Below are 14,567 nucleotides of genomic sequence, written 5' to 3'. Positions count from 1 at the left end.
AAACACGAATATAGAGATGTTGCTGGGAAAGTATTTTGTAGATGGGATTAAGGCCCATAATCCACCAACTTTAATGAAGAGAGGTTATCCTGGATAATCTGAGTGGGCCTGACTCAATCATTTGGAAGGCCTTAAGAGCAGAGCTGAGGCTTCCCTGGAGCTCTGAATGGATCATGGCCACTCAGACTTTCTTAGATGCTCCCCTTTTTTCTTCTTCATATTCATTCTTGGCTGCACTATCTAGAATGTGGTTTTTGAGAGCCTAGTGCACCTCTGTACTGTCTTTCTTTTGGAATCCCAATCTCCAGTACCCTCTTCTCTAAATGCTAACACTGCAATAATAAAATAACTGGGTTGCGGGGGAAAGACAGGGACTGAGAGGTTGGGGGGAAACAAAGAGGGTTTCCATGAGTTTTGCCAGCACTTGAGAGTTTTATTCAAAATATTATTATCCCTTATTAAAGTGGATATAGCAATAGCAGTCTGGTATATAAATATGTGGACAGAATTTTCTTCTCTATATTTGGAACATGTGTGCAGGATAACAGCACCATAATGTCTCATGTCACTCATTCATTCAGGCTCAATCTTAAAAGGTTTGCTCAGTTCTATGAAGACCTATGCTTGCAACTCAAGCGAACAATTTCTGGATGGTGGTTTGGCCTGACAGAGAATGCAAACACTGATGTGGCCGATGCTGATTTCTTGACACCAAGATGGATGTATCTCTTTTTCTTAATAGAAAAAAATACTCAGTTTTATTAAATGGATATATATTTAACTCTAGGAAAAAAGTTGCTGACTTCACCCTGCTATATGTGTGAATGGTGCTCTGTAGTATCTAATGTTAGGATGCAGATCTTGCTCAAAGAAGTTTTAAAATGACGCAATGCTCAATCAGACAAATATTTTCGTATCACAATGTAACAAGATTAGAAACTAATAATGAGGTAAATACCTTATTACAGAAATTTACTTAGTATTTTGAAAATCTAGGTCAATCCTCTCTAAAATATTATTTCTTTTGCATTAACTAGAAGACAATGTAATTAGCTTAGTGTCTGTCCTTATCGGGATGCCAGTACGTCTGATAGGATTTCTGGGTCTGGGAATTTTCAGCATAGTAAATTGTGCAGCTGAAAAGCTTTTGCGCTTGATGATAGTGCTGGTATGATAGAGATGATGGAAGAGAACAACATTTAAAATAAGCCATCTCCAGAATCTGTAACTGGCTGGTTCTATGCTTATCATGATATGTAAGGCTTTGGCAAACAAACACAGGCTGTTCTTTTCCTAAGTACTGAGGGCCACTCTACTGACTATGTTAATCTAGCCAATTCCCATTGGTCTAATAACCCTTGCCTGTGACAGTTTGCAACATTATGCCTTTTTTATTTTAAAGACAGGGTCTGGCTATGTTGCCCACGCTGGTCTCCAACTCCTGGCTCCAAGCTGACTTCCTGCCTCAGCCTCCTGAGTCCCTAGGATTGCAAGTATGATGCTACTATGCCCGGATGCACCATTAAATCTAAATAGTTATAGACCAAAAGGGTCAGCTTCTCCTTCACGCTCTTCATGTGCAATACTCACGGGATATTTTCACACTACGTGCAGAAAGTACAGCTAATCTCAATCTACAGAGAAAATGCTAAAGCCAACAGTTTCATTCCATTTTCCCTCATTTTATGGAACAGTACTAAAAGAAAAAAAAATCAGATGAACTGACAAGATGTGGTAGAATAGAAGGTCTTGGGAAATCAATTAATAGACCAAAATAATACTTTTTAAATGAAGTTTCTGGGAATAATTATCTGTGTCTGATAAAATAACTTACCAGTGATGCCATTGGATTCCTGCTGTAGGTCACAGTACCACAGTCGGTTTACTGGATCACATCCCTCCCTTATTGATAACAAGACATAGCGGCCATCATCAGATAACTAAAAAAAGAAAAAAAAAAAAAAATAGTGCAGGGGCTAATTAGAATATATTTGTATGAGAACATTATTGAATACTAAGTTAAAAAATTAAGGTTAATTTCCAAAGGCAGTGTCTCTGCCCCAAACTCATGATCTGATAAGTTATCTGAATAAAAAAATGAACATCAATTTTATATTTCACCCATAATCATAGTTTAACAAAACACACTGAACTGTTTTAGTTGAAAATATCAGCAGAGGTAACTGAAAGTCGTAACTTCAATGTAATTTTTATTTTAATTTCTAGTCTATTCTTTAAACTGAAAATATGTAAAATCTATCATTTTGAATATAATATCCTTGACTTTAAAGTTTCCTCATGGGTTACATAATTTAAAGTTCATTGTTCTCAGAAAAATTAGCAAAATGTGACCAGATGCGGTGGTTCACGCCTGTAATCCCAGTACTTTGGGAGGCTGAGTGGGGGTGGATTACCTGAGGTCAGGAGTTCAAGATCAGCCTGGCCAACGTGGTGAAACCCTGTCTCTACTAAAAATATAAAAATTAGCCAGGCGTGGTGATGGGCGCCTGTAATCCAAGCTACTCGGGAGACTGAGGCAGAAGAATTGTTTGAACCCAGGAGACAGAGGTTGCAGTGAGCTGACACAGTGCCACTGCACTGCAGTCTGGGTGACAGAGTGAGACTCCATCTCAAAAAAAAAAAAGAAAAGAAAAAGAAAAGAAAAGAATTAGCAAAATGGGTATAGATGCAAGAAATTCACTATGGTTCACACTGGTCACACTGACAAGTTTCTACTGAATAACTGCTTATGCATATTTTTAGTCCCTTCTACCACAAGATCTCAGAAATGAAAGGCCTATGCTCAGAGACTTTCCTTGTTAGTATAAACAGCAAAAAGAATCCTAATAATCTAATACAAACAATATATTATTGTTTTGAGTTGACAAAATTGATATGTGGTATCAAACTACACATATTCTTTTGCAACTAAGTTTTTTCATTCAATGTAAGTTTTATCATTAGTCCATGTTGGTACATGCAAATCTAGTTCATTCATTTTAACTGCTATACAGTATTACAATCTAGAAATATACCACCATTAGTTGATCCATCATCCTATCCATAAACATCTATATTATTTGTTTTCTTACTATTACAAATAATTGTTTAGAAAATTTCTGGAACATGTTTGTGACCTAAAATGCTTCCCTATATATATATAACCAGAAGTAAAATTGCTCAGTGGTAGGACATGCACATATTCAACTTTATGAGATGTTGCCAAATTATTCTCCAAGGTGGTGGTACCAACTTACACTCTTACTTAGCAGTAATGTATGAGAGTTCCTGTTTTTCCATATCCTTATTATAAGAGTTAATTTTATATGTCAACCTGGCTAGGCCACAGTGCCCAGATATTTGGATGTTTAGATGTTTCTGTGAAGTTTTTTTTTTGTTTTTTGTTGTTTTTTTTTTTTAAGATAAGATTACATTTAAGTGAGCAGACTTAGAGTAAAGCAGATCACCCTCCATAATGTGGGTGGGACTCATCCACTCAGTTCATGGCCTTGACAGAACACTGACCTCTGCTGAACAGGAGGGATTCAGCCAGCCAACAGCCTTTGGACTCAGCTATAACTCTTCCTTGAGTCTCCAACCTGTGGGCCTACCCTGCAGGGTTAGGACTTGCCAAGACTCCACAATCACATGAGCCAATTCCTTAAACAAATCCTCTCTATGTATATATACACATACACACACATCCTGTTAGCTCTTTTTCTCTGGTAAACCCTAATAGCTCTTATTCTTTCATTTGCTCCTTCAATAAACATTTGCTAAGCAGCTATTTTGTGCAAGACATTTTTCTAGGTGTTAAAGATACATCAATAAACATATCAGGAAAAAAAGTTACATCTATTAAGAGAGAAGAACACATAAATATGGAATTATGTAGTATATTATGATAAATGCCATGGAAAACATGAACAGGTGAGTAAGGAAGACAGGATATGGTGGGCAGGTTGCAGTTTTTTTTTTTTTTTTTTTTTGTGACGGAGTTTCACTCTCATTGTCCAGGCTGGAGTGCAGTGGCACTCCAACCTGCAATCTCTGCCTCCTGGGTTCCAGCGATTCTCCTGCCTCAGCCTCCTGAGTAGCTGGGATTACAGATGACCACCACCACACCCAGCTAATTTTTGTATTTTTAGTAGAGATGGAGTTTCACCAAGTTGGTCAGTCTGGTCTTGAACTTCTGACCTCAGGTGATTCACCCACCTTGGCCTCCCAAAGTGCTAGGATTATAGGCATGAGCCACTGTGCCCAGCCAAGGCTATAGTTTTAAACATGGCAATCAAGGTAAACCCGATTAAGAAGACATCTTTCCACTGTTTTCTGACTTGCACTGTTTCCACTGGAAAGTCGGTGTCATTTCTTATCTTTCTTTCCCTATACGTAATGTGTGTTTTCTCCTCTGGCTGCTTTTAGTATTTTGTTATCTTTGGCTTTCTGAACATTAATTATTCTGTAATGGACTTTGACGTAGTAACCTGCTTGAGATTAACTGAGCTTTTTGAATCTGTGGATTTCTGTATTTTATCAAATTTGTAACATTTTTGGCCATTTGTTCCTCATGTATGTATTTTTTGTCCCCTCACCCCTATTCTAGAACTTCAAATACATACTGTTACATAACTTGGTGTATTCCACAGGTCAATGAAACTATGTTCATTTTTGTTTTAGTTTCTCTTTGTGGTTTAGTTTCGATTGTCCTGTCTTCAACTTTTACATTTTCTTTTATAGCATCTAAATTGCTATAAACAGATACTTTTTCATTTCAGAGTTTCATTTTTTATTTCTAGAAGAGTATGTGGTTCATTTTTATATTTTCTATTTCTTTGTTCATTATAGTAACAGTAAAGATTTCTAAAAAGTATTTTTTTACGATAGCTTTTTGTAAGTCCTTATATGTTAATTCTACTCTGGTATTTCTGGATCTGCTTCTATTGACTGTTTTTCCTCTTGGCTATAAGTCACTTTTTTTTTTTTTTTTGCTTCTTCTTTAATAACTTTATTTATTTATTTTTTGACTGGATTCTAGACTTTTGAATGTTGTCAGGATTTATTTTCTGGTCTGTCTGTAAAACATTTTGCAGCAGTTAATTTGTTGCCAGATCAGCTTGATCCATTCTAGACTTGTTTTCAAAGGTTTGTTGGGTAAGGTATACAGCCCTACTGCTAAGGCATGGCCTCTCTGAGGTCTAATTGAATACCCTGGGTGTTCACAAAGTCTTTCCCCTCTGACTTGTCAGAATGTGAATGACTCCCAGTTGTTTTAAACCTTTGGGAGTTGTCAGCTAACAGCCCCCTAGTAGTTCTTAGCTTGAATCATAAAGTATTAGTCAGTCAGCGTACACGCTGCTTAACAGCCGAAAACATGAGGGGATTCCAAGGCAGATATCTGAAACTCTTAGTGGGCGGTTCCTCCTCTTGTTACTCTGCCCTGCAAATTCCAGTGTCTTCAGTTTCCCTGATTTCCAATCTTTGGATCCTTAGCTCAGTGAGACTACAATACTCTGAGCTCCTCCTCCTTGTGCCAGAGGCCAAAAAATATCTCCAGGCAGAAAGCCGGGGCAACTGTAGGACTTATCTCTTTCCTGGATCAGTCTAGGGCAGCCTATTGATCAATATCTGAAAACAGTTGCTTTGTCTATTTTGCAGAATTTCCTAGCTGTGTACAGCAAGAGGACTAGTCCAGTACCAGTTATACCATCACGTCCAGAAGCAAAAATCTATCATTATGTCTTAAACAAGTCTCTTGAAAATGAATACAATTTGAACACATCTAGTCTTTAAAATCCAATCTAAAAATCTGTATTCCATATCCATTAATTTTTATTGCTGAGGTACTGGCTTCCACATTTTAAATTTTGAACCTTTTATTTAACTTGCTTTCCCCAGTGTCTTTCCTCTTTGTATTATATTTTTCCTTCTTTGATTTGGGAATTACACATTCTATTATCCTTAAGCTTTTAATATACATGGCTAACTGTTCAGAATTTTGGTTCCACCTTATTTTTAAACCATCCTATATTAAGATTATCCACAACTTCACAATTATAATCTTATTAATATAATTGAAAGTAGCACCATTAATACTACTTTAAACTTTTGTTCTCTTGTCCTTTAAATAAAGACAGACTCTTTACAGCATAGTGTTTAAAGTCACTTTACATCAATCATAAATGATGGCTAATCCAGTTGTAGTGATTCAGTCATCAGAAAGATAGGGCAGTAAAATTCACTGCAAGAACCATACCAAACCTTCAATGACAGCTGTCTCAAGCACATCTAATGAGTTTTTCTCAGCATTTCTGGCTGTGCTAAATAGCTGTAGCAGTTTATACTTAATCTAAAGCAGGAAGTCCCAAGGTACATTGCTGTTATAATGCCAATTAAGTCAGTCCTTTTCATTATAATTCTCTTCATCACAATCTGGAGTTGTCGCATAGCCACTAAAATTTGCTAAACTGAAAACAACATTGAATTTTCAAATGCTCAAAGTCTCAAGCCTCAAAATCATTTGTAAGTCACTGTTGCCCCAAAATGTACAGACTAAAAACACACCTTCTTCCACTTAAATTTAAACAACACACACTTAATGACAGCCCCACACTCAGATTATTTCAAGGCAATTTAAAAGATGAATTTTGGAAATCATTGAGAGGGGAAGACATAAATCCTGTTGATGTGGAGGGCATGTGACTATCAACAGAATCAAGTTATTTTCCTAAAAGCCAGATTTAAAAAAAGAAAAGTAGAAAAGAAGGCAAGCCAAGAGCCCATCAGGTCTTCGTGGAACAGTTTGAATTCCGGTTCAACAATACTGGTTTTTTTTTTTTTTTCTTCTTTAAGCGATATGATATCCCAGCTAGAATAACTGTGTTCTCCAGAAGCAATTAATCTGATTTGCAAACACTGATTTTTTCTTTTGCAAAAACTGTAATAATATTAGCCTAACCAATTATGAAATAATTCCTAAATTTGTGCTTTCATGGCTTCCTTCTATTTTAAATCTATATTATTTTAAGCAAATATTCCTTAAGTAAAAATGACTTACCTTCATAAAAATCTACCATTTATGTAAATAAAACATTAGCAAAAACAAAATTAAAAGAATTACTATAAATGAAACATTTACATTATTGATATTAAATCTATTACTTGCATTCCTAACAATAACAATAAACATCAAGGCTAAAACTCTTTACCATTTTTATTAGTCAATTTTTAATATGTAGGTTACTTTGACAGTCTACTTCTGCAAAGTCATCTGTTGAATTATATTTAGAGTACTGGTTAAATATAATTAGAAAATGTTAAAAGAGAAGAAAGTACTAACATTTGCATTGATAAATGTATTTGGAAAGAGGAAAAAATCTAGATGTAGAGAGAGCATGGTATTCTACAGATGGGCTAAATAACAACTGGTCATTCACTGGTACTATGCCTTTCATTTTCCATAAGCAGACAAAAACCTGGGAGGTTATAAAAAAAACAAAGCCAAAAGCCACAACCCCACGCTCCTTCTCTGGTGGCTGGCAGAAAGACATGTCTCCTGAAGGTGGGAGGAGCACTCATCTCCAGGCTTCAGGGAGTAATTCACTCTTCCCTCTTGCCTTGGCTACTCTTTCTTGGCAAAGTTTCCTCAAATTTAACTTCTCTTTCCACCAGAGTAGAATTAAGGTCCTCAACGAAAGGGGAAAGTCACTCAGCTTGCTTTGGTTAAGGGTACTTGGATATGCAATGGATCTTCTGGGTGGTCCAGCCCAGTTCTCCAAAAGAGCCAACTACCACTGCCTCAAGGGCAAAAAGCCTTTTCATAAAAGTGTATTCATGTGCCCAGGGTGGATGAGGTTGGACATAGCTACTACACCAGAAGTGGCTGATCTTAATAGGAAAATCTTGGTCAACTTCCCATCCCCAGCCAACTTCTCATCTTCCATACCAAAGACACAATTTAACACGTGCCATTAACCACTGCAGTCCACTATTCAGGGCAGCCACGGCTGGGGTGTGTATTCCACCACCATTTATCAAGGGTCTACCAAGTGCTGGCTGCTGAACCAGGCTCAGGCACACACAGATCAATAGGCTAGAACCTTCAAGAACTCACGCTCAGATGGGAGAGACAGACACACTGCAGGATACAGACACACACAGAAAGAGCCATGTTGTAGAACATTAATAGCAAGAAGTACAATGTATGATGGGAATGGCTGAGAGGGGCATCTACAGGGTGGTGAGCTGGATGGAAAAAATGAATTCTGAGAAGGCTTTGGGGAAGTGATGACCCCTAAGTGATTATTAAAGAAGTAGAATTCCCCTAGTTTCTTGAAATTGTCCATGCTTAAAATTCAAAGGTTACCCTGGTTTATGTTATCTAGTACAGAGAGCTATGTCTAACATATACTCAAGTACATACATTCATTCTCAAGTGTATATCTCACTGACAGTCATCAGCATGTATAGTGGGTGCTGTGCTGGGCTGCCCTCTAGAGCTGAAGCCCTCATTTCCCAGCTGATGGATACTGGGAGCAGACAGCTCTCAGATGAGAATCTCTCCAGGCCTCATCCTCAAGTTGAAGATGCACCTCTTCCAAGGTCATACACTCTTTTGGGTTCATCCACATATGACAACCGGTTAATGTAGGCCTTATAAAGGCCTGGACCCCTCTCCCTCCTGTTAGGACAATGCTGAAGGGCTCACCTAGCTTGAGGGTTCCTGCAGGACTGCCTGACACCTCTGTGATGATTGCATCACAGTTCAAGTCCTCCCTCTGCTGCCTTCATTCATCACACAGGCAGAGATTTTGAAAGCTCTCCCAGCGAACTTCCAGCACACAAATTTCTATCTCAGAGTCTGCCTCCCAGGGAAGCTGATCTGTGACAACATGTAAGGCATCGCTAATATCCTGTAAATATGCAGTGTGTACAACACAGCCCACAGCTACTATTCTTCCACTCAGTGTCCTTGCCAGGCTCAACAAACAGTTCAGTTCTCCCCGCCTGAAGTCTGAATCAACTAGAAACAGAACAAGAGTCAACAGATGGAGAACCGAGATCTCAACTTTACTGCTGAATAAGTACACACTTAAGAATGTGGCTTAGTGCTGTGAGTGAGTTAATCTGTGAACTCCCAACCTCTCTCATGTCTAGTCATTGAGAACCCAAGATTCAGTGAAATTTCTCGGCAGGAAGGTCGGAAGAATGGGGAAAGAAGTGTTCCCCTTTCATCTTGGTGGTTTCTTACCCTGGCATATTTTATGCTAGCCTGAGGAAAACTATAAGTCTTGGCTTCTACTTTTGAAGAGGGAACCCAATAACAGCTATCATACTAATTTACATTTATCAAAAGGTAGGACACAAAGTATGCGGGTATTATATTTTATAGTTTCATTAAAGAAGACACATTAATTCATTAACAATTCTACTTGTGTATACTGTAGTACTAGGCTACACCAAGGGAGTCAAAGAAAACTCTCACCAGACATAATTCAAATTGTTAGAGTATGTATTTTATACTTTACTCCATTAGGTTCACATGTACTTGTCTGATAAACGCATAATTTGGACAACTTAGCATATTCAGGAAAATAACTCCTACAAAAATCACAGAATTTAGAGGGATAAGTAGCAACCAGAGTATTTTTAAGGGAATCTAGTCCCAAAGAAATGTTTTTACAAAATGTCTTCAGTTAATGCCTCACCTAGGTGTGATGTGATTCACTCAGACCAGAGTCTTGATCAAGCTATTCCATTTCACAAGGTCATCGGCTCTACCATTGGGTCATTTGAAGGCTTTGCACACACACACACGCATATATACATATCTGTACACACCATATATATATGAGTCTTCAGGATAAGTATGAAATAGATACTAATATCTCAATATGGCAGTTTCTCTGGAAAATGGGTATATATTTTAAACAATAAACTTGTTATTAATATTAAAATGAATCTGGCTATTTTCAGTCTCAATACCATATAACTCAAAGAATACCCGAGCTTTCCAAATGACCAAAATAAACAAGCCTTTCTTCATATTGAGACAATTAACAGAAAAGCATTTCATGTTTTAAACTCCCAATAATTTAACTATGTATGAAATAATTTGTCCTTAAAAACAACAGAACACAAAACCTAATATTTATATATATATAGAATATGTGGACTTAAACATATTTTCAAAGACAAACTCAAAAGTCATTTTATGCTAGAGCAACTACACTCCACTTGTGTGGTGTTGTATTAATAAGGAAATTTTCATGGCCATGAAATTTCTTTAGTATATTTAATTTTTTTCTCCTAGAACCTAACAAAGAAAAGGCAAAGAAAGTTTTTCCATTATTTGAATCTACATGCACTTTCAAACTGAGGAAGGTATTTTCTTTTATATGTCATAATAAAAGAATTAGCTGCATGTAAAAAAAAGTATTCTAAAAAGCAGTGACACTTGAAATTGTCCTGGAAATGAACAAAAGGAGTGAAAATGGATCTTAATAGCTTTGAGAATTAATCACGCTATTCTCAGAGCAGGAGACTTCATCAAATTTATTTTATATAAATCTTTTGAATTCCTTTTACAGCAGTTGTGAATCATAGCAACATCCCTTTAATATTATTTTTCTAACACTTAGGAAAACTTTTAAAACTAACCACCTACAATGATGACTTTTCATATATGAAACTCATTTATGGATTTGTAATAAAAATAAGAGGCAATGCCAGTAACAGACATACAGGGGAGGCATAAGCACAGGTGAGTATGCATTAATAATTTTAACAAATAAAGTTACCCAGTTTTCCCAGTACAGTGTGGTTCTACAACAATAGAAGAAAAAAAGAAATCAATCCAAATACTTTATGATGTGTTGCTTGGTATGCCAGAAACAGATACAACAGAAAATTCTAAGAAAACAAAACACATACAAAATAAATAAAGATATTTTGACATGATATAGGCACTACTGTTTCTAAGTTATCTGGTTGTTTGGTTGATAAATTTGATTATTCAACAATCTACTGTTTGGGTCAGGTGTGGTGGCTCACGCCTGTAATCCTAGCACTTTGGGAGGCCGAGGCGGGAGAATCATTTGAGGTGAGGAGTTCAAGACCAGTCTGGCCTACATGGTGAAACCCCATCTCTACTAAAAATACAAAAATTAGCTGGGCGTGGTGGCGCACGCCTATAATCCCAACTACTCAGGAGGCTGAGGCACAAGAATCGCTTGAACCCAGGTGGTGGAGCTTGCAGGGGGCCAAGATCACACCACTGCACTCCAGCCTGGGCGACACAGTGAGACTCCATCTCACAAAAAAAAAGTATCTACGGTTTGTCTTATTTTCTCCCTTGCTGAGCAAAACAAGCGTTCTGTAAGAAAAGTGACTTATCAACAAATCCAACATGTCTACTAAAAATGACGCTCTCCTGCAGGATTGTTTTATGTAGAAAGAGCAGCACAGCCTTCTTGCTTTACTCACATCCAGGTCTCTAGCTTGGCTTTCTGACTTTTCTGCCTTCCCAACCATGCTGCTGAGATTTTCCTGTGTGCTAATCAGCACGGTGAATATTATCATGTAAGGCAGTGCTAAGGAAAGGAAGCAGTGGTGGACACAAGGCAAGCGCTAAGTACTTGGGGAATAAATATGCACTGTGCCAACTGGGAGGAGGGCTGCTGAGCAGTTACTGGTCCAAGTCAAAAACAGCCAACCAGCAAGGGGCAGAGGAGGCCGAGATCCCCCACCAGGAACACCAGCGGACTTTTCTATGTCTGTTCTGGAAGGTGAGACCCTGCTGATCTTCACGTGCATGAACTTCCGCAGGGTACGTGGGAAGAGAAAGGAAATTAACATTCACTGCATAACTACTATAAGTCAAGCATCAGGCAACACACTTTATATATTAACATATGTGTAATATAGATGTTTTAATTACTAGGGATCACAGGTGAACATATAAAAATGGCTTATGGAGATATGTGACAGATATTAAGATTCAGGATTACTTTTGGAAAAAAAAAAACTTTTCAAGAATTAGATGTAACAGAATTAGGTTCTCAATATAGGATTTAGCAAGATAATCACAAAGAAGCTGGGCATTTTCTCCTTAATCCTTTCTAAAGGATGATGCATTTGCACAATCTTCATTCTAGAGCACCCTCTGCTGGGAACACTGCCACAAAATGTTCGATTTCTTTAGGATTTTTTCTCCCCAAATGCTAACAATTCACTTTAAAACAGAGCTTTGTGGGGTTTTTTTTTTTTTTTTTTTTTTTTTGTCCAACAGAACCTGACAATATCTATCCTGCCATGAAACTGTCCTTCAAGTAAAGCCTCACAGTCTATATTAAATAATTGGCATCTCTGTCTATCAAAGCCCAGTACCAGCTGTTTCATGTTATACCCCAGGGGCCCAAGGGAGCTCTTGTTCCTGAGCCCAGCATTCTGGACATGTGCAGGAGGGACTGAGTGTAGGAAGCTTCCTGAGGTCCTTGGCTGTAAGTGAGGAGGGCAGTGAACACAGCTTGTACTTCCAGGACAGAGTAACCCAGGGATATGCCTTCCCCTGGAGCAAGAGGTACCCAGGAAGCTACTAGGAAGACAGCTGGCCTCAAGTCATCTTGAAAGGTCCCTGATGAAAAAGGGTGGAGGAAGGAAAGGCAGGGAAGTCTGAATCTCGAGGGAATGCTTCTAGGATCAAAAGCTTTGGGGGCAGGCAGGTGGTGCAAAAGGGCAGCCAGAGAGTTTATAACCCACATCAGGGAACAGCAAAGTACAGAGGTTCCTAAAATCGAGGGCTCTCTCTAAAAAAGGATGGCATAAGGAGAGCTGGAATCTGGACACACATCCTCACTGCAAGCAGCCAAGAGAGGCCAACAATCACCAACAAACAATTCCCAATAAGCAAAACTCCCATTTTTCTCTTGTCTTAATCCTCCTCCCTGCGTGGCTACTGGAAAAACTAACAGGATGAATATGCAAGGAGAGGGGCTTGGCAAACTTGAGCTGGGTAGAGGGTGAAAGCATGTAAATTGGAGAGAGCAATATTTTGTTTTGGACTGCAATGAACCTTTAATAGCAGGTCCAATACCCATAAGTGTCCACAAAGCAAGGAGTTCTGCCGGGTTGAAAGCAGTCATCCCGGGAAGACACGCTGTCACAGCGTGACGGAGGGCAACAGTGGGGAAACTAAAGCTGCTTCCTGATTGGAACTTCCTGAGATCTGCCTGATCAAGGCAAGACAGACCTGTCCATGCAGGAAGGCAGAGGAGGTATCTGTGAAGAAGGAAGATGAGTCACGAGGAGATAGCATCTAGGATATAAAGAGAAGTTCTCACTGAACTTGGACTGCGGCAGTCGAAGGGGAGGTAGACAGCAGCAAGCCAGAGAAATCTGCACACGTCCATAAGCACATCCAGTCTCTGCCCACAGGGTTCCTCCACCCACACCCACAAAGCCTGCATCCTGCCCTGTGTCCCGCTTCTCTCACACCCAGCAGCTAAGTTCTCTCCCAGGAGGCTAAGAGATGCTGTGATAAATCCTCCGTCCAGTTTCAGAGCTGAAAAAGCCCTGGAGGAAACAAAAGAAATGACCTTGAACAGATTAATTTGCCCAAGGCCACAGACAGAACTAGAATAAAAATTTCTGTTCCAGTACACTCCTCTCACTCTAACATTGGCTCTCTCATCATAGACACTATAAAATCCATTATCTAAATACCAGGTTCTATGACTGTACTAAAAGTAAGTACTTTTACAATAAAAGCAACAATTAAATAAAAGCAACAATTGCAGCACATGCCTTTGGTACATGGTTATAAAGAGGACTACAGCTGAGCACGGTGGCTCATGCCTGTAATTCCAGCACTTTGGGAGACCAAGATGGGCGGATCACTTGAGGTCAGGAGTTTGAGACCACCCTGGCCAACATGGTAAAATCCTGTCTCTACTAAAAATACAAAACTTAGCCAGGAATTGTGGCGCGAGCCTGTAATCCCAGCTACTCGGGAGGCTGAGGAGAGAGAATTGCTTGAACTTGGGAAGCAGAGGTTGCAGTGAGCCAAAAACACGCCACTGCACTCCGGCCTGGGTGACAGAGTGAGATTCCGTTTATTGCTTTCCTTTAAGATGCAAATCACTAAATAAAGGCTGTTAAGAAACTGCTTCATTTCCAGTGAATAGCCTGAGTGCCAATGTGTCCACCAGTCATGGGTGCTTCTGGTCCAGCTAGTTCTACAGTACACCTGCTTCTTGGACTCCCCTGGCTTTATCACACTTCTTGAAGGACATAAGAAATTCCCACCTCAAGATTTTTTTCATGATCTAGATTTTTCTGAGTGAAGACTTGGAACTAGACCATCAATTCAGGTTGGACCTGAGGCTTCTGAGGCGTCACACCAGCAGAACTCTAGAGTTCATGTTTAAGTGACAAGAGTACTCCTCCATGTAGCCAGATGGTCCTTTTGCTCAGAAGGAGATCATAGACAGCTGGGTTGGGAAAGGAGGAAGGAAGCAGCACTCACCTAGCCAGCCAGACCTGCCTGACCAGCCCTGGCAACTGGTGGG

At 39.0% G+C, this 14,567-nt stretch overlaps 1 protein-coding gene across 2 annotated transcripts in view; it reads right to left on the bottom strand.

Moving 5' to 3' along the window:
* The window catches only part of PREP (prolyl endopeptidase), a 133,370-nt gene that overhangs the window by 80,890 nt on the left and 37,913 nt on the right, over positions 1-14,567 (bottom strand). For both annotated transcript variants that reach the window (XM_026454413.2, XM_026454414.1), the window contains exon 7: positions 1,835-1,940. In XM_026454413.2, coding sequence (XP_026310198.1) covers positions 1,835-1,940 — 106 coding nt within the window. The remainder of the gene's footprint in view (positions 1-1,834; positions 1,941-14,567) is intronic.

This window comes from Piliocolobus tephrosceles, chromosome 5 (assembly GCF_002776525.5).
Source record: "Piliocolobus tephrosceles isolate RC106 chromosome 5, ASM277652v3, whole genome shotgun sequence".
Classification (NCBI taxonomy): Eukaryota; Metazoa; Chordata; class Mammalia; order Primates; family Cercopithecidae; genus Piliocolobus; species Piliocolobus tephrosceles.
The sequence above is the reverse complement of the archived record's forward strand: the minus strand, read 5'-3'. Positions and strand labels throughout refer to the sequence as shown.